The sequence below is a fragment of the Pneumocystis murina genome (genome assembly GCF_000349005.2).
Source record: "Pneumocystis murina B123 chromosome Unknown supercont1.2, whole genome shotgun sequence".
NCBI classification, from domain to species: domain Eukaryota; kingdom Fungi; phylum Ascomycota; class Pneumocystomycetes; order Pneumocystales; family Pneumocystaceae; genus Pneumocystis; species Pneumocystis murina.
The window spans coordinates 429,086-454,017 of NW_017802360.1; the positions used below are offsets into that span (position 1 = coordinate 429,086).

The window sequence follows — 24,932 nt, forward strand, 5'->3', positions numbered from 1 at the left end:
AATAAAAACGCGTTTCGTGTTTGGAGCCGCGCTGGGTATTGACGACTACTTAAAAGTAGATGAAAGTAAGCTTAGTTATTTAACTTTATATTTTTACAGATTTAGATTGCTATTGAGGGATGCTGTCATAGTGAACTTGATGCAATTTATAGGGAACTAAAACGTCAAGAAGAAAAGACACAGAGTCAGGTTGATGTATTATTAATTGCAGGAGATTTTCAGGTTTATATATTTTTTATAGATAAATTTGGTTTTTTTTAAGCATTTTAAGGCAGTACGTAATGAGGCGGACCTGGCATGCTTATCTGTTCCAGAAAAATATCGAAAATTGGGAGATTTTTCATCTTATTATTCAGGTGAAAAGAAAGCACCAGTTTTAACGATTTTTGTTGGAGGCAATCATGAAGCAAGTAATTATTTATGGGAATTGTGGGTTATTTTCTATGATATGTAGCTTTTTTCTTTTTAATAATGGATAGATATTATGGAGGATGGGTCTGCCCGAATATATATTATATGGGAGCAGCAAATATTATTAATATAGGCGGATTACGAGTAGGAGGTATATCGGGTATTTATAAAGAAAAGAATTATACGAAAGGTTAATTATTGTATTTTTTTTGAAAAAAAATAATGATTATAGGACATTTTGAGAAAGTCCCATATAATATGGAGTCATTAAAAAGTGTATATCATGTTCGAGAGTTTGAGGTGTGTAAGTTATTAAATACCGGGAGAACAAAACCTATTGATATTTTTCTTTCTCACGATTGGCCACGAGGAATTGAGAAACATGGAGATTTAAAAAGATTATTATCGATAAAACCGTATTTTTTTAATGATATACAGAATAATTGTTTGGGATCTGCTGCTAACGAACGGTTAATGAATGAATTGCAGCCAGCATATTGGTTTTCAGCACATTTGCATGTAAAATTTGAAGCAATAAAGATACATAATGTATATGAAAATTGGAAGGAAAATATGGTAGAAATGGTTAAAGAAAATCCGGATGAAATAGACTTAAACGATGAAGACGATAAAGTTATTACTAAAATTGAAGCATCTCATAAAATTACACGATTTTTAGCACTTGATAAGTGTTTACCAGGACGGCATTTTCTGGAAATTCTTGATATTCCGACGCCTCATGAGGTCAATGAAAAGCCAATACTCTCATATGATGTAGATTGGTTGGCTATTTGTAGAGTATTTCACCCATATTTTTCAATCGAATATCAGCAACCGTCACTCCCTTGGGATAATGCATATTTAGCAAGGTAAATTTAATAATTTTGAAACTTCATTTATTTGTTCATTTTCCTGTAATTTTTCCGTATTAATTGTAATTAGAGAAATAGAAAAAGAAAAAGAATGGGTTTATGATCATATTGTTCAGTTACATGGACTAGAAATACCTCAACATTTCGAACATACCGCACCCGTTGTAGGAAATGCCTTTTCAGCATATCCACGTATGAAAATATTTCTTATGTTTAGCATAGACTTACATCCCATATAGCACCTTTATATAATAATCCTCAAACAGAGGCTTTTTGTAAAATGCTGGGTATTGATAATAAAATATATCAAACTTAAAGCATGAAATCTTCTAAAGACAATCCTTTTTCCATTTTCTTTATTTCCTCTTTTTCCATTCTATCGATAATTCCTTCCAATCCACCTAGGCGTATTTTTTTTCTTCTTCGAGTATTTACATTCCGTCTCGAATGTGTTTGAGCCTCTTTCGAAGTTTCTGAAGGTCTCTCAAGTAATATATTAGTGCTTTTATTCTTTATAACATATTTTTCTCGCTGAAATTTTGTAATTCGATCACATCTTTGACATTTATATTCTACCCAATAATTAAGCTTTGGATACTCCATTTTCGTCCTTTTTTGATGCCAATAACGCTTTGCTGAACTACGTCGTAAACGTATTGTACAGGTCCATCCTGGTATCCAAATCATACCACATGATAAACAGGCTGTTTTATCATGAATTTCAGATAAAGAAATCCCATGATGTCGAATATTTTCATAAAAGACTGACATAAAATATGATGATAATTCAAAAGAAAATGGCAATGCTGAATAAGAAAGCCTCCGAAGATGATGCAATTCAGCTAGAGATAGTGTATTCATTTTTGTTTTTTTAGAAAAAATAAGTAAAATTCACGATAATAGTTAAAAATAAAGATAAAAATATTGCAGAAATATCCAAATATAAATACCCTATTATACGTTAGAAAAACTAATAATTTATAATTAGTATAGTATTTTGTAAAAAAGTAAATGAAAGCAAAAAAGGGCTTAACCATAAAAAAAGACAAACATTTTATATATTTGTCTTAAAGCTCCAAAAATATAGGCTTATCTATCCTTACAAAAATTATGAATAAACGTCAATTATGAATCTTTATGCATTCTATTTAACCCTCAAACAGACAAGCACGAAGCTTTGATAACACCAAAAAGGTGGTCCTGCTGAAAGAAATAGTTGATGCAAAATATTTCATCCTTTTTAACGTTATATTCATCTTCTTGTTCAAGAAAAGACTTCTATTTTTATAAATATATTTTAAATATACAAGATATTCGTGTGTTTCAGCAAAAACTCAAGTGAACCTTTGTTTTAGAAATGGTTTCCCATTCAACGGACAAACGGACTTCACGAAAAAACCGCTTGTTGTCTTTGGCTTCTTTAAAAAAAATAAAGGTAAGCCTATCGTGTAATGAAATATTCAATACTATATTCTCAAAACGTTTAAAACACTGGGTTGAGAAAACAATTTGCCATTAAATAATGAATGAGTATTTCTTTAATGAAAATGACATAAATTGTTTCTTTTTCCAAGTAAAATATCCTTTTTTTACTTTTTTGCTTATTATTTGCCTTCATTTATATATAAAGGCCGAGTGTTAAAAGCCAATTCAAAACATCAAGAAACACAAAGTCACCCGAGTGGCTACTATCCTATCTTATATTTTTTTCATTCATTTATCACGCAGATATCTAAAAGCGTGCACGCTTTTTGTTTCTCCGTTCAGGTTAACGCCTTGATATAATAGCCATTGATAACACGACTGAACACTTAGGGTTAAATTCCGGCAAAAGCAATGTAAAGATATTGCTAATTTGACCAAGAAACGGAGGAGATTTGCTTTTTATATATATCTTGCAATTTCTTTTTGATAAAAGTATAGATCGAGGGCTTTTTTATGAAAAAATCTATTCACTTAAAAAACAAAAGAAAAACATTGCTGAAATGTATTAATGGACGAATTGAAGCTTTTAATATATTATAAATATGTTACATATTTCCTATATATATATTACTTTTTTATGTATATCTATAGTATAATAATAATAATGTTAAATATAAATTTTATGGATATTCTCTTTATTTCTTAATGAATTTTCTATTATATTTTTAAAGAGTCTTTTTGATAGTTTTATTTTTTTTTAAATATTTTTTTTAAAGATTTAAATCATGAATTTAATAGTTTTAAAATATTTATGAAATTAAGATTTTATGTTTTTTTACACTTTAACAATTAATCAGAAGAAATAAATTGAGGATTTTTTTAAATATTATTAAATATAATTTTTTTGTTATAAAAGTCTTTAAAATCAAGCTATATTTATTTAATGAATTTTAATGACAAATATACAACAAAATAAGTTATTAATAGGGTTAGAATGTTCATCAATTTTTCAGAAATTTGAAGCATTAGAAAATGGTTATGATTTTATTGGAATTAATGTCTTAAATAAGACCCAGGAAAATGATTATTTTGAAAAATATATAGGTCTTTCAGATAAAGATGTTAATATTCATGTGGAGGGTAAATATTTCTTTTTTCTTAAAAAAAAAGAAATATTAATGTATAATTTTAAAAGATATTTTAGATATATCGGCTTTTGCTTTATCTTATATTCAATTGGATTTATATGATGAACAAATATTAAAGAAATCAACTCAGGTATGATAGAAATAAAAATTACTGGATATATTTATTTTTTGTCAGATTTTATATGACGAGGTTCAATATGTTTCCTATATTGGTATTTCGCATTTTGTTTTACCACTATTTACACAAAAGACATTGATTCCTCAATATGCTCGTATGATCAATCATTTATTTTCTCTTTCCACATATATACACTTTTATATTTTTTTTTCGATGGATGATTTAGTTGATCCATTGGAATTGTGGGATATTTGGAATACAATTCGTATATTATGTGGGTACAATAATAGGTTATTATTGGGTAAAGAATTCTTTATCTTCATTTCTCTTCATATTTTTAACATTTATTTTTAGCTTTTAAGATTGGAAATAAACTTCCTGAGCTAACAGCAATTACACGTTGGTTTGCTGAACCTATTGGTCTTTTAATTATTAATTCAAATATTTTTGTATCGAATTCTGATGGTAATCTGATTCTTCCTCAAGCTCATCAAACTTTTTATACTAAACTTATTAAAGTATATTATTTTCCATAATTGTTGATTGATTGATTGATTTTATTTAGTTTAAACCTAATGTTCTTCTACAAATCTCAGATGACATATCTTTGAGCAATAATTCTTCAGTATATTATCAATATTTAAGACATTTAGAGAATATAAATCCAACTACTACAATTGAGAAGTTTGCAAATGGATATCAAGATTATTTGCAAATTCCTCTTCAGGTAATACTCTATTTTTTATTTTCGATTTTGATTATAAAATATATATTTTAGCCATTGGCAGATAACCTTGAAAGTATAACCTATGAAGTTTTTGAAAAAGATCTTGTAAAATATGATCAATATGAACTTTCTATTCGTCGAGCCCTTATGGATCGTTCTAAATTAAATGAACCAATGTTTGTTAAATTTTTTTTTTAAAAAGTTTGATATTTAAAATAGATATATTGCAATTGTTGGTGCAGGAAGAGGGCCACTTATATCAAGATCTTTAAAAGCTGCTGAATCTGCTGATCGAAAAATTATTATTTACGCAATTGAAAAAAATCCAAATGCTTTTATAACGTATGTTTTAAACTTTTGATTTATAATATTTTAATATTTTAAAAGATTAGAGCATCGGAATAGATATGAATGGAATAATAATATACATTTAATACATATAGATATGCGATTATGGAAACCACCTGTTTTAATTGATATTATTATTAGTGAGCTACTAGGAAGTTTTGGAGATAATGAACTTAGTCCAGAATGCCTCGATGGTGTTCAAAAGTTTCTAAATCGTATACTTTATCTTTATATAAGTAATATTATTAATCGTTAAAAAAAGCAAAAGGTGGGATTTTTATTCCATCTTCATATACCACATATATTACTCCAATTATGGCACCAAAAATATATGGAAATATATTACAAATGAAAAGCGATGCTGCTTTTGAAATGTTTTATTCTATATGGTTGCATTCGATAGATTATCTTGCTAAAGATAGTGAAAATAAGTTTCAAGAATTATGGAAATTTTCCCATCCTAATCCAAATTATTATGATGATAATTCCAATTTTCATAATACAAGAAAATCTAAAAATACATTTAATATATTTTCTAGAGGTATGTTGCATGGATTTGCTGGATATTTCGAAGCTGTTCTTTATGATAACATTAAATTATCTACACGTCCAGACATAATTGATGAAAAGTTAAAAGATATGGTATCATGGTATCTCTTTATCCTTATTAAATTATCGAATATTTTAACATTACTAGGTTTCCTGCTTTTTTTCCCTTAAAAGTATAATCCTAAAAAATATACAATAATAAATTAATTTAATTAGACGCCTTTATATGTTCCTTCTGGTTCACATGTTGATCTTTATTTTTGGCGTCAAACTGATTCAAAAAAAGTTTGGTATGAGTGGTTAGCTGAAGTTTATATAATTTCTTCAGATACACAGAACAATGAACCTTTACATGATTCTAATCGTATTAAAATTGGGATGACTGGTATTCATAATTATAATGCATCTTTTTTTAGTATTAGTTTATTTTGAATATTTTCTCGTAAGACTACGTAATTGATATTTACTGATTAAAGTGTTAACTTAATTAAAGCATAATTTTACTATGAATTTTCGGATAATAGCATTCTTATTCTTCATATTGGATGCATCTATTTAATGTCTATTGGTTTGTTTTTTAAATATTGTTAGTTTTATGGGAATTGGCATCTTTTATGATGGATACCTTTTCTAAAAAGAAAAACGCGTATATTCCAGATTCAGAGGGAGAAGAAGATTCTTCTTGTCTTGGGACGATACATTGTGATAATGGTATTATTAAGTACATTTTTTCTGCTTTATTTCTGATTAAATATGGCTTAGTTTATTCACATAGGTTAAATAGTAAAAATATGTCTTATGAAGTGGAAACAGATCTCATAGATGTTATTTCCACTACAAGGCATGAGAATTCATCTATTGTTGTTAGTGATGACTCTGTTTTAAAAATTATGAACTGTAAAAATGGTGATAAGGAACGTATTTCTAAAAAAGGTGCAAAATATAAGGATTCTGAAAGATCATTATCTCCATTTAGTGAAAATAATTCAAGAAATATGGATTCTGAAACTGATATGTATCCTATGATAAATACAAATGAAAGTGATGATGAAATACAGTTATTAGGAAAATCTAATCAAAATAAAATTGGTATTGATAAAGATATAAAAAAAGAATCTATATTATCTTTAGAAGAGGGGGTTTTTGATAAGGATGTTCAAATGTCTCAATTATATCAACAGGAAAAACCAGAAATTCAATTACTTTCTCTTGCTGCATGCATCAATATAGATTCTTTGGATGAAAACAAATATAAATGCGATACTAATAAAAATAAATCAATTTTATCTAAAGAGAATGAGTCTGATTTTAATTTAAAACATTTATTGTCTAAAGAAACAAAAGCAAAGAAATTTAGGAGGAGTAAAACAGCAAAAGATGTTTTAAAAGAAGATAAAAACATAAAAATAAAGAGATATTCATCTCTTGATTCATACGAGGATCATATGACCACTATAAATGATACTCCGCTTGATAAAAATAGTGAATTTGAAAACCGATTATTTAAAACAGTTCCCGATGAAAATACTTTAGATTTTAATAAATCTTTCCCAACTGAAGATTTTGATTGTCATTGTTCGGGTTTTAATGCAGGGGAGCTGAGTCCTTCTAATTATGATTCGATCTCAAATGATAATTTTGCAGAAATCGATTTAATTATTTCAGAAAAGTCTAAATACAAAGTTCAAAACTTAAAGAAACCTAAGAAAAATATTGAATTAAATGCTAAAAAAAGTCCGAAAATATTACGATCTTGTGAATCAAATTTGTTATCAAAAATAGAAGATATAAAAAAAAAAGATATAGAAAATGCAGATATGGATCTATTAAATTCTGAAAATAAAATAAAGGATTACTCAAAATTTAATAATGAAAAACCAATGTCATTTGCTGAAACACCTGATATAACAAATTCATCTACTTCTATGGAAACTTTATCGGTATTAAAAGAATCTACTCAAAAAAACGTTATAACAAAGCTGTATTATCGTGTTGGACTTTCTAAAAAGGCAAAAATAGAATCTTTGCATTCCTATCTTAAAAGGTAAATGCTATAGATTTATAGAAAATATATGATTTATAAAGATATGTATATGTATTTATCTCCTTTTTATTTCCCATTTAATATTTGTAATAGATACTTCATTTAGGCTCTAAGGATATTAATTAACATTAATGGTTTCTTTTACTTACATTTTCATCGTAATCATACCATTCGCCTTCAATTAAATTTATTCCACGGAACAATGTACCTGATTTAATGCCTTTGCAACACCATTCGCCCTAGAGATCATAAGATAATAAGAAATTTAAACCTTAAATACTGACGTCTGGAAAAAATTCTATAAATTCACAGCCACGACATTCAAATGAAAGAATATGTGATTCTTGAGGCGATATTTCGAATGTATATTGAGATACTTTTTCTTCAATATCTATATTTTTTATGAAAAATATTATTTATTAATAAACTAACTAGCAGAGTTTTCTTTCTATAAATAATAAAATTGATGTTAGAAAAAATCATTGATTTAAAGGGAATACTTGACAATATCTACATTTCCACACAAGAGATGCTTTTCCTCGGCTATTTGGAATATTAACTGTCTCTCTTGGTGATATTTTAACTAAATTAGGATGCTATAAAAAATTTTAATTCAAAACAATGAAAAAATCTTGCTGACAATTTCTCTACATGAAGTACATTGAACTTTAAATGTGTAATAATGGTTTTGAGGATCAAATGGTTCTAATGAAGTGATGTTTTCGAGAATTGCTGAAAGAAAAAGTCCTAAAGCAACCATTACATTGTTTATAAATAGCTTTAAAAAAAGATATACGAATAATTTCGAAAAAAAAAAGTTATAGAATAGTAAACTATAAAGCAATGAAATAAATTGAACTTATTAAATTAAATAAATTTTATATTTTATTTCTTATTAAATAATTTAAAATTTATGTTAATATTTAAGAAAAAAATATTTAAGACTTATTTAATATTAGTTTTTATATCAAAAGTTTATTTTATGAAGTTTAAATATGGACTTTATTATATTTTTAATAGAATATCTTTACAATTTACAGAGAATTTTGTAATGATTTATTTTTTATTCAAAATGAAATGTGTTATTTTCCATATATTGTATCTGTATTTGATTACTTTAAATAGAACTTTTATTGGAAATCGATTTGTTTTAGTTTGAAGTTTCTGGGTTTAAAATCATATCATTAAGACCCAGATCTTCATTTTGTTCATATGTTCTTTCATATTCTTCTATTGTCATATTGGGATCTGGATCTGGTGCATACAAATTTTGAAGATAAGAGCCAGCTACAGGATCATCTAAAATTATGGTAAATTTTATTTTTCCATTCCTAGCGTCTTGAAGACGTTCGAGAAAAATATCCCATCGTTCACGTTTTTCTGGTTCCATAGAATCATTTGTTTTTGAATATATTCTTCCATAAAGTTCATCATAAATTTGAGCAAGTAATCCTTTTGAAATGTTAATTTTTAATATAAATAATAAAAACAACCTTCTAATGTAGTAAATCTACCACCTAAAGTTCCTGGATGAAGATCCAGGTCTAATTCTGGAATTGTTATAGCACATGTTTCACTCTAAATTGTGTTAGTATAAAAAATATGAAGTTTAATTTACTTTTAAAATGTCTCGAGATAAATCATCTATATTTTCTACTTTTAATGTTATTTTTTTCCCATTTTCTGGTATTTCTCCTCCCGTCTTTACTTCATTGCTTCTATATCCACAACTATCACAAACTGTACTCATAATAATTACTTCCTTAAAATATGGAATATCGACTAATTTCATATTTGTATCACAAGGCTTTATGCAATTAGGGCATGCTGTAGAAAATTTATGTACTTCATTTTTCTGAAAATCTTCTTCATTTTGAACTTCTTCGGAATTATATAAACCTAATCTTACATTTTGTTCATACGTTCTTTCATAATCTACTTTTTGCCATTTGTATTGTGGATCACCCGGTTCTATTTCAATCCAACTATTTCCTGCCGGATCATCTAATTGAATTTTAAAAGGAAAATGCAGTCCATCCAATAAATTATGAATACGTATCATAAATTGATCTATTTTTTCATACAAATCAGGATCTTGATATTTACGAAGTGGTTGATTTAATGATAAGTCTTCATAAACATTTTTTAAAAACCCTTCAATATTACTTATTCTACCTTTTCCTGGAGGTATTTCAAGATCAAGCTCTACCAATAATATTGATGATGTTTCTGATTTTATAATATTACGGTTAAGATCTTCTTTCGACTCAACAACAAAAGTATGCACTGATCCTTTTTCCTGAATAGAACCTGCTGATTGTATTTCAGAGTTTTTAAACCCGCAATGAGGACATTCAAAAGAACTTTTATATTTTTTTTAGATAATTTAATTTATTTAAAAAAACTCTTACATAAGAATAATTTCCCTAAAAAACGGAATAATAGTAAGTAATAACTTTGTTGTTCCCTATTTATATAGTTTTAGTTATTTATAATCAAATAATTAAAGAGATAATATATTATATAACCTGTTCTTCACATTGTACACATAAACTTTCTATTTCCTCAACCGTTGGGTCTTTTTTCTCGCTTTCTTCGCTAAAATCAAGATCTACATTTGTAACATGAGCTCCTATTTCTTTAAATACAGAAGAATCTTTGTTTTTATAGTCTATTCCCATCTTTTATAAAATTTATAATTTTTTGTCGTTCTTGCTTTCCTTAACAATATCAGACGTTGACGTATGGTTACCAAGACAACCACCAAGATGAAAATTGCTTTTGTCCATCCAGACCTTGGAATAGGAGGAGCTGAGAGATTTACAGTAGATGCAGCAATTGGGTTACAGGATCTTGGGCATAAGGTTGTAATATATACGAGTCATTGTAATAGAAACCATTGTTTTGAAGAGATTAAGAAAGGTTTATATCTCGTATGTTTTAGTATATAATGATTATATAAGGATTATTGTCAGTTAAAGTTTATGGGGATAGGATTCCTTCTAAGATTTTTGGAAAATTTTCTATTTTATGTGCTATTTTTCGACAATTGTATTTATCATTAGTTTTATTTTTTAAAATAGAATCATATGATGTTATTATTATGGATGTTTTGTCTTTTGGTCTTCTTATATTAAGGTGGAAGTGTTTAAAGATTCTATTTTATTGTCATTTTCCAGATAAATTATTAGCAAGCAGAAATAACATATTAAGAAGAATTTATCGTTTTCCTTTTGATCTTATTGAAAATTTGACATTACTGATGGCGGATAAAATACTTGTGAATAGTTATTTTACAGCATCAGTTGTTCGTAAAACGTTTTCGAATATTAAGAATCTTACTATATTATATCCTAGTATTAATATTTATGAAAACGATAATAGTTTAGAGAAATCTCCATTAATAACTCAGAGGTAGAATGCAAATAAATGTTTAATGATTTTTTAAAATATAATAGTCATCTATATTTTATTTTATCTATAAATAGATTTGAAAGAAAAAAAAATATTGATTTAGCAGTGAAGTCTTATTCCCATCTTAAAAAAGACTCTAATTTTAATAAATGCTGTTTAATTATTGCAGGTATGTTTTTTTTTATTTTTTCTTTCTTATCAATTTAATTAGGTGGATATGAATCTAGGATTAAAGAAAACGTTCAATATCATAATGAGCTTCTTGATTTATGTAATCATTTTTCTTTTAAATCCAAAACTTTTATGCATCCATATAAATTTCCTTTAGATTTTTCTGGATATAATGTTGTTTTTCTACTTTCAATACCTACGAACTTAAAAAATTATCTTCTTCAAAATGCAACAATTTTATTATATACTCCTCCTTATGAACATTTTGGAATTGTACCACTTGAAGCTATGTTTCATCAAACTATTGTTTTAGCTCAAAATAATGGGGGTCCTTTAGAAACAATTGATGATGGCGTAACTGGATGGTTAAAAAAACCTAATGAAACTGAATGGGCAGAAGTTTTAAGAAATGTTTTATTTCAAATGACTGATGCTCAACGTGCTATAATGGGTAAACGAAGTAAAGAAAAAGTTATATCTTATTTTTCCAGGGGAAAAATGGCACAAACACTAGAACTTTACATAAAAACAACAAATAGAAGCTATAAATATGATTTTTTATATTTTTTTATCATCTTTTTTATCTTTATATTTTCTATATTTATATTTTTTAAAAAATAGTATCGAATTAAGGGATAACATGAACTGCTTAAAGCAAAGAAATATAATTTAAATATTCTCAAAAACTATTAGAACTATATGTTTAATTGTTTTAATCATTAATTTAAATTTCTATGATTTTTTTACTTTTTATCTCATTTAATACTTGGTTTAAATTTTTATTAATTTAAACATATCTAAAATGAAGGAATCCTGTATTCATAAAGTGCCGCAAGTTCTTCAAGGAGAGCATCCATTAGTTTCAGCTTCTAATGATAGGCAGGATTCTTTGTAGAAAAAGTTTTAAAATTTTTGAATATTATTGACTTTTTTAGGCAAACTTTAAAAAAGTTAAATATCTTTGAAAAAATCCAAGAAAAAAGTCTTAAAAGACATTCTTTTCAAGGATCTAAGACATCATCAGATATTCGATTTGAAAAGGAAGGGATTAAATCTATAAATGACTTGTATTCTGGATTTACTTCTAATCATACATTTCAAGTCTCTTCGTTTAATGAAGAATTTGGCTTGATTCCTGAGAATATATATTTAGAAGATGATGATTTTCTTAAAAAGTTGATTGATAGATATGGAGCAATTAATTTTATACGTTTACTTTCACGGGATTTGGCATTAAAAGATCTTGAAATGATAAAAAATCAGAGACAATTGAAGAATTGTGAAATTGTTTTAAAAAAAATTCTTTTAAATGTAGGTATGAGTTATTTAGATATAGATAAGCTCCTATATGAGTCTTTTGAAAAGACACGAGAATTTTTATTTATGAATAATGGGGATCATATGGTTTCTGATACAAATTACATGAAATCTTATAATGGAAAACTGAACGATCTAATTTTAGATGATGATGCATCTAAACGTAGGAAGATACGTCTTCCTGTGTATAATAAAGTCTCCAGTTATTTATTTAAAACAATGGGAGCTGGAAAATTACGAAAAAATATAGACACAAATGATCAAAAGAAATCTAAACATATTTTTCCGGATGATTACGATGAAGATGCTTTCAACATTATGAAATGTGGAAATAATTATCCTTTGTCTTTAATTGATAAATTTTATTTTAAAGGTCTCACAAATTCTAAAGAAGTACATATTAATTCTAAACCTCAATCTTATTCTTCTTCATTTAACAAAATAATTCCTAGGATGGCGTTATTTGATTCTTTGGGTTCTTTCGAATCTTTTTTGAAAATGCCAAGATTTGGTTCATATTTTAAAGAAAAGACTCGTTTTCCACGATATCCCCATACAACTCATTTTAAGTCTATAAGCATGGCTGCTTGCTACGTATTACTTTATCAAAATTCTAGTAGAAGTTTTCTTTATAAAAAAAAAATATCTTCAATGGTTGTAGAATTTGCATGGCGTCTTGTTTTTCCCTTGGTTTTGGATTATCATCAACATTTAATACAAGATTATATATCTAAATCAAAATTAAAAATAACTAGTTTGAATCTGGGTACAATATTGTCTAAATATTTCAAAGAGTTAAATATTGATCATACAAATTCTAAAACATTTAGTGTTAATTGTTTATATGAGAAAATAACTAAATTGAAATCGAAAACAGGATATTATTCTAAAAGTTCTTTAAATAAATTAACATCTGATACTTGTTCACATGATCAAAATACATCACAATCTGATCAGTCTGATACTCATTCTTCTCCAATAATTAGGGAAACAGCTACTCCTACCTTTGCTACTACATCTCGATCTCATCTATTTTCTAATTCTGTTCCTAGGCCTCTCGAAATGGATACAATTGTGCCTCCAGAGCGTCAACCTCCTACATTATTGCCATCATGGAATGAATATTATGGAGTCGATGAAAAACCATTGGCTGATAGATTTGGCTTTATATATAATTTTTCATCGAAAATAAAAAATTTCGATTCTAAATTAGCTGAAGTATTTGTTATATTTTATTATTATTATTTATTGATTTTTATTTAGCCTTTAGAAGCGAATAACAAAAATAATTGTAATCAATCTGAAAACTTTGATTATTTAGAGCATATAGACTTTTCTAAAAATAAAAGAAATGACGAATTTAAATTATCAGATATTTCTTCTTTAAAAAATGATTCTCTTACAACACCAACTAGCAGTTTACATAAAATAATGAATATGGAAAATATCCCGTTAAATCACAATGCAATATCATCAGCAACATTGACTACTTTAAATAATGATAATTCTATTGCACAAGGATTCATAACATTGGATTTGGATAAAAAATCTAAGAGTTTTGCAGCAAAATTTTTATTACGTTCACAGTTGGATATATGTGGAGATAATAAAACAAAACAGGAATTATGGGATTCTTTTTTACGTAAAGTTCAAAATGAGAAAAAGCGCGATATAAATCCTAATTTTCATGGTTATGAAGGTTCTGAATTGATCGGAATCTCTGAGTTAGGAATAGCAGGAAAGGTTGGAAAGCAACGTTGGAAGGAATTTAGAAATTTGGTAATTGGTGGTATACCAATAATTTATCGTCCTAAGGTCGGTTTTAAAGAATAATTCATAGTTATTTAAATTAGTTAGATTTGGGGAGAATGTAGTGGAGCATATCAACTTCATCAACCTGGATATTATAATGATTTACTTACATTAGGAAAAGATATTGATCCTTTAGTTGTAGTGCAAATCGATATGGACGTTTACAGAACTATGCCAAATAATGTTTTTTTTGGAGGGAAAGGGCCTGGCGTACCTAAACTTAAAAATGTTTTGCTTGCATTTAGTAGACATAATACTCAGATAGGTTACTGTCAGGGAAGTAAGTAGATATTTATTACTTATTTATTATTAAAGTTTTTAGTGAACGTCATAGCAGCTATGTTACTTTTGACACATGCAACAGAAGAAGATGCCTTTTATGTCTTAGTTAGTATTGTCGAAAATATTTTGCCTCCATATTATTTTACGCCTGATTTGCTTGCATCTCGTGCTGATCAAAGAGTTTTAACACGATATGTTTCCGAATTATGTCCACGAATACATAATCATTTTAAGAAATTATCTGTAGATTTAGAAGCTGTTACATTTAATTGGTTTTTAACTGTATTTACTGATTGTCTTTCACCGGAGGTTCTTTTTCGTGTTTTTGATCTTTTATTTATTGAAGGAAACGTATATTTATTCAGAGTTTCAATTGCAATCATTAAGAACAAAGAGAAACAAATATTGGCCTGCACTTCTCCAGCTTCTGTTTATTCTCTCCTTAAAAATTTATCCTCAGAACCTTTCAACATTGATTCTTTTATTCGTGAAACTTATGAAAATAAAAAACAGATTCGAATTAAAGATGTTATGCGTCTCAGAGATATTGAAATTAGAAAATTAAAGTTAGAAATAGAAAATGCTAAATTACAAGAAGCAGTTAATAAATCTTAATTGTTATACATATAATATTTTACTGGGGTCAATTTATATTAATCCATTAATCACTATCATATTTTTAAGATATATTATTTACTTTTTACAGAACTAATCATAATTTTTTTATTTTCATTTTATATTTTTTTACATATCTCCAATACATACTTCTTTGCTGGGCCTATCACCTTTTCAGATATCATTCAAAGCAATCTCCTTTACTACTTATACGCATCTAATCATTTTATATATATTTTATTATTTTTAATTATTTTATATCATATTTAAATTTTTTTTTAAAAAAAAAAATAAGAAAAATATATAAGAATTAAACAAAATGTCATATTCTTTTTCATTTATATTTTATTGGCTATAATATCATATTTATATATATTATATATCTCTTTATCCTCTGATGTGTTTATTACATCCAGATCTGATGAATCCGTGGGTTTTATCAAAATCGTAACAGACATGAAAATTAAGAATAAAATTTTAATAAAACATAGGAAATAAGTCAAGAAATGAAACAAGTTTCAAATATTTAAGAATACATTAACATACATATATTTTCTTTTTTTTTTTCCCGGTTAAAAAGGTCTATTTATCATTTTATTATTTTAAAGGGCAAAAAGGAAATATGGAATTAGAAAAAACATCTACAATTCAACACAAGTGTCAAAGAAATGTATTAAGATCTATATTTGTTCATAAGAGGCTTAGAGGTGAAGAAAATTCATTGGTGAATAATCTGGTACATCCTAAGTTTCCACAAAAATTAAAATGTTTTTTTAAATTTAATCATAATAATCGTAATACAAATTGCAGTATTACTGACAAAAGCACGGAGCACAATGTACTTTTTATTGAAAAGAATCATAAAAGAGACGGAAATTTTGGAGAATATGGATATCTTTCTGAACGTAAAAATACGTATACAAAAGATAAGAAACAAGTTCTTTGTTTTTCAGTAAAACGAGATGGCACGATAAAAAATACAGTGTCGAAATCATATTTTATTAAAGATGAAAATATGGTTCAATTTTTTCAAAAAATCAATCCAATGTCCTATGGAAGATTTAATTTTCGTAAGTTAAAGGCTCAAAAATCGAAAACATCACCACCGGAAATATCTGTGACGTTGGAAAAGAATGATAATATAAAAGCTTTTCCTCAGATTAATCGGAAATCATCTACTTCTGAAATTCATACTATAGATTCTGCGGATAAATCTTCGAAAAAATACTATTTGAATGTTCCGAGTTCTGGAAAGTTGAAAAAACAAAATAATTTTCTAAGAACATACTCTAGTAATTCTATCAAAATCTGCAGTGTAGAAGTAGGGCCATCTAGTTTTGATAAGATTAAATTACTTGGGAAAGGGGATGTTGGAAAAGTATATCTTGTTCGAGAAAAGAAGACAAGAAGATTATATGCAATGAAAGGTAAGTTTTGATTTTGAACTTGGGGCTTTCCGACTTATTTTGAAGTTTTAAATAAGAAAGAGATGATTAAAAGGAATAAAATTAAACGTGTGCTTACCGAGCAAGAAATTCTAGCAACTAGTAATCATCCTTTTATTGTTACACTTTACCATTCTTTCCAATCTGATAAAAATCTTTATTTCTGCATGGAATACTGTATGGGCGGAGAATTTTTTAGAGGTTAGATTCTTTTTTTTTTAATTTGTGTTTTAATTTTTTTAGCATTACAAATGCGTCCAGGAAAGTGCTTATCTGAAGATGCGTCTCGGTTTTATGCAGCAGAGGTGACTGCTGCTTTGGAATATTTGCATTTAATGGGGTTTATTTATCGAGATTTAAAACCTGAGAGTATGTTAATTTCTTTTAAAGTTTTTATTGATTGTTATTAATAGATATTCTTTTGCATCATTCAGGGCATATAATGTTGTCTGATTTTGATCTTTCTAAACAATCTGCTCCAGGAGGTGCTCCTACTATGATTGTATCAAAAAGTGTCTCTGGTTCATTCCCTGCAATTGATACAAGGTCTTGTATTGCAGATTTTCGAACTAATTCATTTGTTGGAACAGAAGAATATATTGCTCCTGAAGTTATTAAGGGATGTGGACATACAAGTGCTGTCGATTGGTGGACATTAGGTATTTTAACATTTGAAATGCTTGTATGCTTTTTTTGAACTTTTTTTTATATTTCTAACATGGAATAATTAGTTTGGAGTTACTCCTTTTAAAGGAAAAAATAGGAATATTACTTTTACAAATATTCTAAAAAATGATGTTGTATTTCCAGAGATTAGTTATCAACAAATTTCAAGGTATCTTTAGAGTTAATTAGTTGTTCAAGATTAAACTTTATAGTTCATGCAAATCCTTTATTCGAAAACTTCTAATTAAAGATGAAAATCGTCGTCTTGGATCTAAGGCAGGTGCCTCAGATATAAAGCTTCACCCTTTTTTTCGAAATACTCAATGGGCATTATTGCGTCATACACGTCCTCCTATAATACCTGCACTTACAAAAAATCTTGAAAATCAAGATTTTCGAGATATTAAGGAGAGTTTAAGTATTGATATAGATTCTTCTCAAAATATTAAAGCAACTTCTACTATTGAGTTCCCATTAGAAACATGGTTACCTTCTAATTCAGGGGCATCTATTGACCCTTTTGATTCTTTTAGTTCAAGTATGATTTCCTTGGGCTTATTAAAGTCTAATTATTTAGTGACATTAATTCATGAGGGCGAATCTAATGATTCCATTTTTAATTATTGCGATGAAACTTTAAATAAGGAGGAAGAAAGCCCTGCTTGTCAATAGATATTGTTATTATTTGTTATAATTTCACATCTCAATTCTGACTCTTTTTGAGATTATTATAATATTTTTACTATATTTTGATATTTGTATTTTTGCAAGGTAAAAATGTTTTAATTTTATTTAAAAGCGGATTTTTTTTTAATATTTTATTTGTATTATATCCAGCTTTTTATTATACGATATTTATGTCAATTTCTATGGATTATTTTTTTACTAAATGATTATCTTAATTTTTTATTTGAATAATTAACTTTTAAATAGCATTTTGATATTTACATTAAGAAATTAATCATGAATAATAGATTACAAATAGAGAATAAAATAACTCATAGGTATTGAGGGATTGTATATATTATTTGAAATAAATTTATTAGTACTATTTTATTTAAATTCTTTTTTAAAATATTTCATATTTTAGTTTTTCTATATTTAAAAAATAAAAAATAGAATCTATTTTTGTTGGATAATATAAGTTAATGCCCTACTCTTCACTATCATAATCAACAATTCCATTTTGTTTAGCATTTATTTTAAAATCTACTTTCTTTTCAATCTGTATTTTTTCTTTTACTTCCTCTTGAATCATTGAAGTTACATTTTTATCTTCATTAATTGTAATATAAATAGTAGGAAATTCTAGAATAGTCATTCCTTTAAAACTTTCTAATAAAGGCTTATTTTTATCTATTGTTTCAAAAATAGGATTATTTGCCTATAATGATCATTTATGTCAATAAACAGGAATATTGTTACTGGAGAGTTAGCTTTTTTTATCATAAATTCCACTATTTGATCATCTATATCAAGTAATTCTTTAATATTTCTTTTATGAATAAAATTTTTATATGCTTTCATAATATCTTCATCAGATGGGATTCTATTAACATTGTAAATGATTGCTAAAGGAAATAAAATAAAGTACTTATGTTCAATTTTTGATATTTTTGATCCATTTTTTATATAAATCCACTCTATCGTCCAAAAAAGCTTCTTTTTTCTAAAAAAAAAAGTTAAGCAAATTCTTACTAGGAAAAATAATCTACTTTTGATCCCAGAATGTCTTATTTTGAGATGCTCTGCTCATTCCCCGGGGAGATATAAAATAATGAATTCCATTTCTTTCAATAGTTTTTTTAAGCCGTAAAGCATAGTTTTTAGACGGCAAATTCATTCTATTTCTAACACATCTATCCAAACAAGATTCAATATTTGATAAAAAGTTGTAATCTCGGTCCAAACTTTGAATAGTTAACAATTCTTTTTTATTTAAAAAAGATGCTGGATTAAACATTCCAGAACATGACTTTATCATTTTGTGTTGACGTGAACAACTCATAGAACATATTTTAATCTCACATTTTGGGCAGCGGTACTTTGAAATACCATTTAAACATATTGAACATTCTTTTGACTTCATTTCTTTTGTTTTTAACCTTTTTTCTCCGTTCAAAAAGGCTTTATTTCGTAGAGAAAGTGGTTCCTTTGTTTTTCATTGAAATATCTCTACTTTTACCCTTCTCTAAAAAAAAATACTGCTTCTTAAATATATATGACCTTTCGAGATCTCATAAAATCTTGAAAAATTCGAAAAATGAAAAAAAAGACTAGAAAATCTCAGGAAACTTCTTCCAGTTCATATGAAAAAGACTCCTGTGGATCAGACAAGGATAATGATTCAGTTTTAGATGTAGATTTTGAGTTTTTTAACCCGCGTTTAAGCGATGTTTATACATTGAGAAATCTGTTAAGACAATTAATAGGGCCAGATTCAGATTGTCTGAATATATTTGAGTTATCAGAATTAGTTGCAAGTCAAACGCTTGTTGGCTCGACTGTAAAAATGGATGGGATTGAGGGAGATCCTCTTGCTTTTTTGAGTGTTGTGAATTTGAATCATTATTATGAAAAAGACTGTATAAAGAAGATGAGATTATATATTATGTCTAAGATATCTTTAAATAAGGAGTTTTATGATTTTTTTTGTGTTTCTTTTGAAGAATTGGGCACTAATATGGGTTTAATTTTATCAGAACGTCTTATTAATATGCCAACACAAATTGTTCCGCCTATGTATGAAATGCTTTTTGAGGAGATTGAATGGGCATTGGAAGATGTTTAGTTTTTTATATTTATGGAATCATGTTAATAAGGGTATAGAAAGAACCATATGATTTTAGTTATTATATAATCTTATCGAGAAGTTATCAACGAATGGTAGATCAAGATGATTTGAAAAAGAGACAAACAAGGGATCAGGTAGGTTATTTTATTTATAATAAAATAGTTAATGAAATAGAAAAAGGGAAAAATGTTTTATTTTCATCAAGAAGATGAATTATTTAAAGAAAAATCATTATACTCTGTAAGATATAAATATTCTCAATGTAGAAACTCGGATATTGTGTCTCATAATCGAGATATTGATATACAACATTACGGTGAAATAATGATGATTTCAAGAGATAAGTTGAAAGAAGCTATTAATGAATTAAAATCGATAATTATTTAATAATTGTAGATTTATAGCTACAATTATGCAAAACTTTGTAATATTATATAGGAATTAGTATTGAAAGGATTGTTTCGTTTTGATTTTTAGATAAAAGTGACTCTTTTGTTAAAATATTTATTAACAGGTATAAATATCAATGGTTCCATTTTGTCGGCCAGAAATTAAATATCCTTCTTTATGACAAACCCTTTTTACAATATTTCCTGGTTCATTAGAACCAGTCAACATACCACAATTCCAATGTTTTCTTTCAATTCGATCATATATTCTAATAATAGGTTCATTTGCAGAAACGACAATCCTTCTACTATCAAAGTGTAAAGATGTTACTGAATCATTATATGCAAATGCATCGTATAATGAGCCAATTCTTAGGTCCCATATCTATTGATGGTTAAAAGATATAATTTTAAGAAAATTTTATACCCTAATACTTCGATCTATGCTACCAGTAATAAGATGATGTTTATCGAATTGAAGACATGTAATAGGAGCAGTATGACCAAAAAGTGTTTTTATAATTAAACCACTACGAAGGTCCCATAATCGTACTATTCCGTCTGCTGTTCCACTAGCTAAAGCTGCATCAAAACATTGAATAGCACCAACAAAATCATATCCCTTTTCTTTAAAAGATAATTTTGATTTAAAGTTATCTAAAGATGATGACAAATAATTATTACATTGAGCCGTAGCCCAAAGGATATCTAGAGTTTGCACACATTTTCCTGTTTCAAGGTCCCATTGTTTTAAAGTTTTGTCGCTAGAACCAGAAACAAGCACATTTCCAATAAAATGTAAAGCAGTGATTTCATCCATATGAGACTCTAAAGTAGCTATATTAAGATCATTTGTAACTTTTTTCGTATCAAAAGGTAATAAATGTATATTGTTTTCTTCTTTTTTCGCATTAAGATAATTAAATGTTTCAAAAGATTGAACAGCTTGATAAGATTCTATATGTTGTAAATTCCATAATTTTATTGATGCATCCATAGAACCGGTAGCAACAATATTGTTTTCTAATTGTAAGCATTTTACAGATGCTATAAATTACTAAAAATATTTTATATTTATTTTTTTACCATTATGACCTTCTAATAAGCCTTGATATTCTCCATTTAAAAGATTCCATATTTTTACTGTATCATCCAAAGAAGCTGTAACCATCATTCCGAAAGGTGTGTCGAAATCTATTGCTGTTATAGTTTCTGTATGTGATTTCCAACTCTAAAATATCTGTTATATTGGATATTAAAAATAATTATATAAAATAACCTTGATATTTGATCCTGGTTTAAATTGCTCATGAAGTATACACATAGAATCCTTCTCTAAAAAGAATTAAAAAAAAAAATAAAAAAGAAAGAGATACGAATTGCTTTTGAATCAATTTTGGGACTATTTAATTTATCGTAAATACTTTTTGACATAAATTCTGAATTGTTGAGATCATCTGTTTCAGGTATTTCTGTGTCATTCATGTTTTCTATTGTTCTTGAAGTTTTCAGTTCAATAAGGTCCATAATTTTAGTTTCTGTATCCCATACTATTGACAATTAATTAGATTAAGAGATAAAAAAAATTACATGTATTTATTGTTTCTGCCTCTTTTCGTCTTAATTTTTGAAGTTTATTAAGTAAATCATATTTCGTTTTATTTAAAATACTGATTTTTTCATCAATTTCTTTTATTTTTGAGGACATAAGAGCCTTATATATTTAGTTTTATTTTTTTAAGAAAACAATTATACTTTTTTGATATTTATAATATTTATGTTATTTAGAATGTTATCCTTTTTCTTTTTTAATTCAGTTAGAGTCAAATTTTTCTCTTTTTGTTCAGCTATGATAATTTAAAAAATTAATCTTCAAAATTCTAGAATTTATACTTAGATTTTCTAATTCATTCTTGATTGTTGATCCATGATTTTCACTTTGATCTATTTCATACTCAGCCAGATTATTTTTTTCATCAAAAGCAACTAAAAATCCTTGAAAAAGTGAATACAAATACTGTTTTGCTTCCGGAATATCATAAAGAAGCTCGTCAGGAAGTCTAAAAATACAAAAATCCGATTCACTTTGATACAGAACATTCATTAGGTATTTTTTTATAGATATATAAGGAATCATATATTGATAAAAGCTTGATTTTTTAAAATATGCCATATCTTTAATCATTTTAATCTATTTTTTTCAAATTTTCGCTCTAGGGTATAAATTTTTCTTCAAAATAACAATTTAATCCTTAAATTATTAAGTTTTATCTTTTTTTTTCTCTAATTTTTTTAAAATATACTGATCTTTGTTGTTAAAGAATTATTATTAGATCTTATACTCTTTTATTTGTTTCAATCATTAATTTTTTTTTTCAAAAGGAGATATATAAGTAATCCATAGATATTTCAGTATGTTTCTTTGCTTAAAGGCCCTTTATAACTTTTATATTTCTCTTATTCTTAGATATACTTTTCCTCTATAAAATCGTAACGTTTGCATCAACGTCAAATTAAAAAAAAAAATATATTAGAAGGAATAGCATATAATAATGATCAAGCAGGCCATATTTTAAATAAAAACTGTAATTTTATGGATTTTGATATGATATTAGTCCTAGATTTTGGGTAATAGTTATTAGTTTTTGATATAGAAGTTAATATTTGTAGATCTCAGTATAGTCATTTGATTATTAGAAGATTTAGAGAGTTAAATATTCATTCAGAATTATTTTCATGTAGCTTGAATATTAAGGATTTGAAATGGAGGCCTAAAGGGATCGTTTTCTCTGGATCACCATATTCTGTTTATGCAGAAGATGCACCTCATGTAGATCCAGAAATTTTTGAATTAGGTATTCCTATACTGGGAATTTGTTATGGTCTTCAAGAAATAGCATGGAGGAATGGGAAAAGTGTTGTTGGTATTGAAAAACGTGAATATGGACATGCAATTTTAAGAATTTTGGAAAAAGCTCAAAACTTGCTTTTTGATGGAATAGAAGCGACTCAAGAAGTATGGATGTCACATGGAGATGCTCTATCATGTCTTCCTGATGGATTTTTTTCTATAGCAGAGACAAATAATTCGCCTTATGCAGCAATTGCGCATGAAAGTAAGAATATTTTTGGATTACAATTTCATCCTGAAGTTACACACACGAATTGTGGTATTGAAATATTGAAAAACTTTTCAGTTAAAATATGTAAATGTTCTCAGAATTGGACTATTGAGTCTTTTTTAGATAAGAAGATCGAAGAAATTAAACAACGTGTAGGTGATGAAGATCATGTGATTGGAGCAGTTAGTGGTGGATTGGATTCTTCTGTAGCTGCTAAGATTATGAAAGAGGCTATTGGTGATCGATTTCACGGAGTTTTTGTTGACAATGGGTTTATGAGATTAAATGAATGTTCTGAGATTGTCGAAACTCTAAACAAGCATCTTGGAATTAATCTTTCTGTAGTAGATGCTTCTAATCAATTTTTAAATAATCTTAAAGGTGTAAAAGATCCTGAAGATAAAAGAAGAATAGTTGGAAATACGTTTATTTATGTATTTAAGGACGAAACTAAAAAAATTAATGCTAAAATTGAAAATAAAATAAGATATCTAGTCCAAGGAACTTTATATCCAGATGTTATTGAAAGTGTCAGTTTTAAAGGACCAAGCCAAATTATTAAAACACATCATGTAAAACTATACCTATAATACTTCATGTTTTTAATGGATAATAGAATGTTGGTGGTTTATTAAAAAATATGCCTTTTGATCTAATTGAACCTTTAAGAGAACTTTTTAAAGGTAAAATAGATAAAGATATTGAATATTTGTTTCTAATGAATAAGATGAAGTTCGAGAATTAGGCAAACTCCTTGGATTACCTGATGATCTCATTTGGAGGCATCCTTTTCCTGGGCCTGGACTTTCTATAAGAATTCTTGGTGAAATTACTCGTAAACAAATAGAAATTCTACGCCAAGCGGATTTTATTTTTATTGAAGAAATTAAAAAAGCGGGGATATATGGGAAAATTAGTCAAGCATTTGTAACTTTATTACCTGTAAAAACAGTAGGAGTAATGGGAGATAAACGGTTATAAAATTTTAAAGATATAATGTTATTTCGTTAATGTTTTATAGAACATATGAACAAGTTGCTGTTCTTAGAGCAGTAACTACTGCCGATTTCATGACTGTTGATGTTTATGATTTTGATATAAAGTTTCTTAAACATGTTAGTGCAAGAATAATTAATGAGGTTAAAGGAATAAATCGTATTGTTTATGATATATCTACAAAGGTTTCTTTTCATCAATCATATTCTTTTATTAACTATCTTAGCCACCTGCTACAATTGAATGGGAATAAAATAAATAATATAT

General features: G+C 27.0%; 13 protein-coding genes across 13 annotated transcripts; 8 read left to right on the forward strand and 5 right to left on the reverse strand.

The window, feature by feature from the left end:
• The first annotated feature begins 3 nt into the window (after positions 1-3).
• On the forward strand, positions 4-1,618 carry PNEG_03603 (hypothetical protein). The gene is made up of 7 exons (XM_007874548.1): positions 4-65; positions 106-222; positions 272-429; positions 480-601; positions 644-1,280; positions 1,354-1,475; positions 1,523-1,618. Exons 1-7 carry the CDS (start codon positions 60-62, stop codon positions 1,597-1,599), a joined length of 1,239 nt encoding a protein of 412 aa, XP_007872739.1. The 5' UTR covers positions 4-59; the 3' UTR covers positions 1,600-1,618.
• Positions 1,596-2,144, reverse strand: PNEG_00761 (hypothetical protein; the record flags this gene model as incomplete). The annotated part of the gene is made up of 1 exon (XM_007874472.1): positions 1,596-2,144. The coding sequence occupies one exon, from the start codon at positions 2,142-2,144 to the stop codon at positions 1,596-1,598; it is 549 nt and encodes a 182-aa protein (XP_007872663.1).
• Positions 2,145-3,661: 1,517 nt separating this feature from the next.
• On the forward strand, positions 3,662-6,030 carry PNEG_00762 (hypothetical protein; the record flags this gene model as incomplete). The annotated part of the gene is made up of 11 exons (XM_007874473.1): positions 3,662-3,848; positions 3,904-3,986; positions 4,032-4,275; positions 4,329-4,492; positions 4,540-4,701; positions 4,753-4,877; positions 4,921-5,043; positions 5,089-5,264; positions 5,312-5,699; positions 5,747-5,771; positions 5,815-6,030. 11 exons carry the CDS (start codon positions 3,662-3,664, stop codon positions 6,028-6,030), a joined length of 1,893 nt encoding a protein of 630 aa, XP_007872664.1.
• A 126-nt stretch (positions 6,031-6,156) lies between these two features.
• Positions 6,157-7,646, forward strand: PNEG_00763 (hypothetical protein; the record flags this gene model as incomplete). The annotated part of the gene is made up of 3 exons (XM_007874474.1): positions 6,157-6,166; positions 6,190-6,309; positions 6,361-7,646. The coding sequence occupies 3 exons, from the start codon at positions 6,157-6,159 to the stop codon at positions 7,644-7,646; spliced, it is 1,416 nt and encodes a 471-aa protein (XP_007872665.1).
• Positions 7,647-7,697: 51 nt separating this feature from the next.
• On the reverse strand, positions 7,698-8,402 carry PNEG_00764 (hypothetical protein; the record flags this gene model as incomplete). The annotated part of the gene is made up of 6 exons (XM_007874475.1): positions 7,698-7,751; positions 7,792-7,881; positions 7,927-8,033; positions 8,075-8,090; positions 8,143-8,238; positions 8,283-8,402. The coding sequence occupies 6 exons, from the start codon at positions 8,400-8,402 to the stop codon at positions 7,698-7,700; spliced, it is 483 nt and encodes a 160-aa protein (XP_007872666.1).
• Positions 8,403-8,641: 239 nt separating this feature from the next.
• On the reverse strand, positions 8,642-10,323 carry PNEG_00765 (hypothetical protein; the record flags this gene model as incomplete). Its single annotated transcript, XM_007874476.1, has 5 exons — positions 8,642-9,094; positions 9,136-9,220; positions 9,261-10,005; positions 10,054-10,109; positions 10,171-10,323. 5 exons carry the CDS (start codon positions 10,321-10,323, stop codon positions 8,793-8,795), a joined length of 1,341 nt encoding a protein of 446 aa, XP_007872667.1. The 3' UTR covers positions 8,642-8,792.
• An 87-nt stretch (positions 10,324-10,410) lies between these two features.
• On the forward strand, positions 10,411-11,741 carry PNEG_00766 (hypothetical protein; the record flags this gene model as incomplete). The annotated part of the gene is made up of 5 exons (XM_007874477.1): positions 10,411-10,564; positions 10,606-11,056; positions 11,101-11,225; positions 11,268-11,678; positions 11,719-11,741. 5 exons carry the CDS (start codon positions 10,411-10,413, stop codon positions 11,739-11,741), a joined length of 1,164 nt encoding a protein of 387 aa, XP_007872668.1.
• Positions 11,742-12,029: 288 nt separating this feature from the next.
• On the forward strand, positions 12,030-15,253 carry PNEG_00767 (hypothetical protein; the record flags this gene model as incomplete). The annotated part of the gene is made up of 5 exons (XM_007874478.1): positions 12,030-12,118; positions 12,163-13,762; positions 13,808-14,359; positions 14,402-14,636; positions 14,679-15,253. 5 exons carry the CDS (start codon positions 12,030-12,032, stop codon positions 15,251-15,253), a joined length of 3,051 nt encoding a protein of 1,016 aa, XP_007872669.1.
• A 459-nt stretch (positions 15,254-15,712) lies between these two features.
• On the forward strand, positions 15,713-18,036 carry PNEG_00768 (serine/threonine-protein kinase nrc-2; the record flags this gene model as incomplete). Its single annotated transcript, XM_007874479.1, has 7 exons — positions 15,713-16,680; positions 16,726-16,899; positions 16,942-17,067; positions 17,112-17,380; positions 17,430-17,533; positions 17,577-17,902; positions 17,942-18,036. The coding sequence occupies exons 1-7, from the start codon at positions 15,876-15,878 to the stop codon at positions 18,034-18,036; spliced, it is 1,899 nt and encodes a 632-aa protein (XP_007872670.1). The 5' UTR covers positions 15,713-15,875.
• A 416-nt stretch (positions 18,037-18,452) lies between these two features.
• On the reverse strand, positions 18,453-19,453 carry PNEG_00769 (hypothetical protein; the record flags this gene model as incomplete). Its single annotated transcript, XM_007874480.1, has 4 exons — positions 18,453-18,748; positions 18,790-18,913; positions 18,959-19,033; positions 19,080-19,453. 4 exons carry the CDS (start codon positions 19,451-19,453, stop codon positions 18,518-18,520), a joined length of 804 nt encoding a protein of 267 aa, XP_007872671.1. The 3' UTR covers positions 18,453-18,517.
• Positions 19,454-19,627: 174 nt separating this feature from the next.
• PNEG_00770 (hypothetical protein) lies at positions 19,628-21,422 on the forward strand (the record flags this gene model as incomplete). Its single annotated transcript, XM_007874481.1, has 4 exons — positions 19,628-20,149; positions 20,194-20,292; positions 20,333-20,550; positions 20,597-21,422. 3 exons carry the CDS (start codon positions 19,628-19,630, stop codon positions 20,543-20,545), a joined length of 834 nt encoding a protein of 277 aa, XP_007872672.1. The 3' UTR covers positions 20,546-20,550; positions 20,597-21,422.
• On the reverse strand, positions 20,427-22,807 carry PNEG_00771 (hypothetical protein). The gene is made up of 8 exons (XM_007874483.1): positions 22,441-22,807; positions 22,303-22,394; positions 22,138-22,261; positions 21,924-22,097; positions 21,827-21,882; positions 21,634-21,778; positions 20,975-21,594; positions 20,427-20,932 (listed from the first exon to the last, which is right to left on the reverse strand). The coding sequence occupies exons 1-8, from the start codon at positions 22,730-22,732 to the stop codon at positions 20,666-20,668; spliced, it is 1,770 nt and encodes a 589-aa protein (XP_007872674.1). The 5' UTR covers positions 22,733-22,807; the 3' UTR covers positions 20,427-20,665.
• A 294-nt stretch (positions 22,808-23,101) lies between these two features.
• PNEG_00772 (GMP synthase (glutamine-hydrolyzing) domain-containing protein) lies at positions 23,102-24,918 on the forward strand (the record flags this gene model as incomplete). Its single annotated transcript, XM_007874484.1, has 6 exons — positions 23,102-23,175; positions 23,218-24,241; positions 24,286-24,352; positions 24,397-24,643; positions 24,691-24,850; positions 24,892-24,918. The coding sequence occupies exons 1-6, from the start codon at positions 23,141-23,143 to the stop codon at positions 24,916-24,918; spliced, it is 1,560 nt and encodes a 519-aa protein (XP_007872675.1). The 5' UTR covers positions 23,102-23,140.
• Positions 24,919-24,932: the final 14 nt, after the last annotated feature.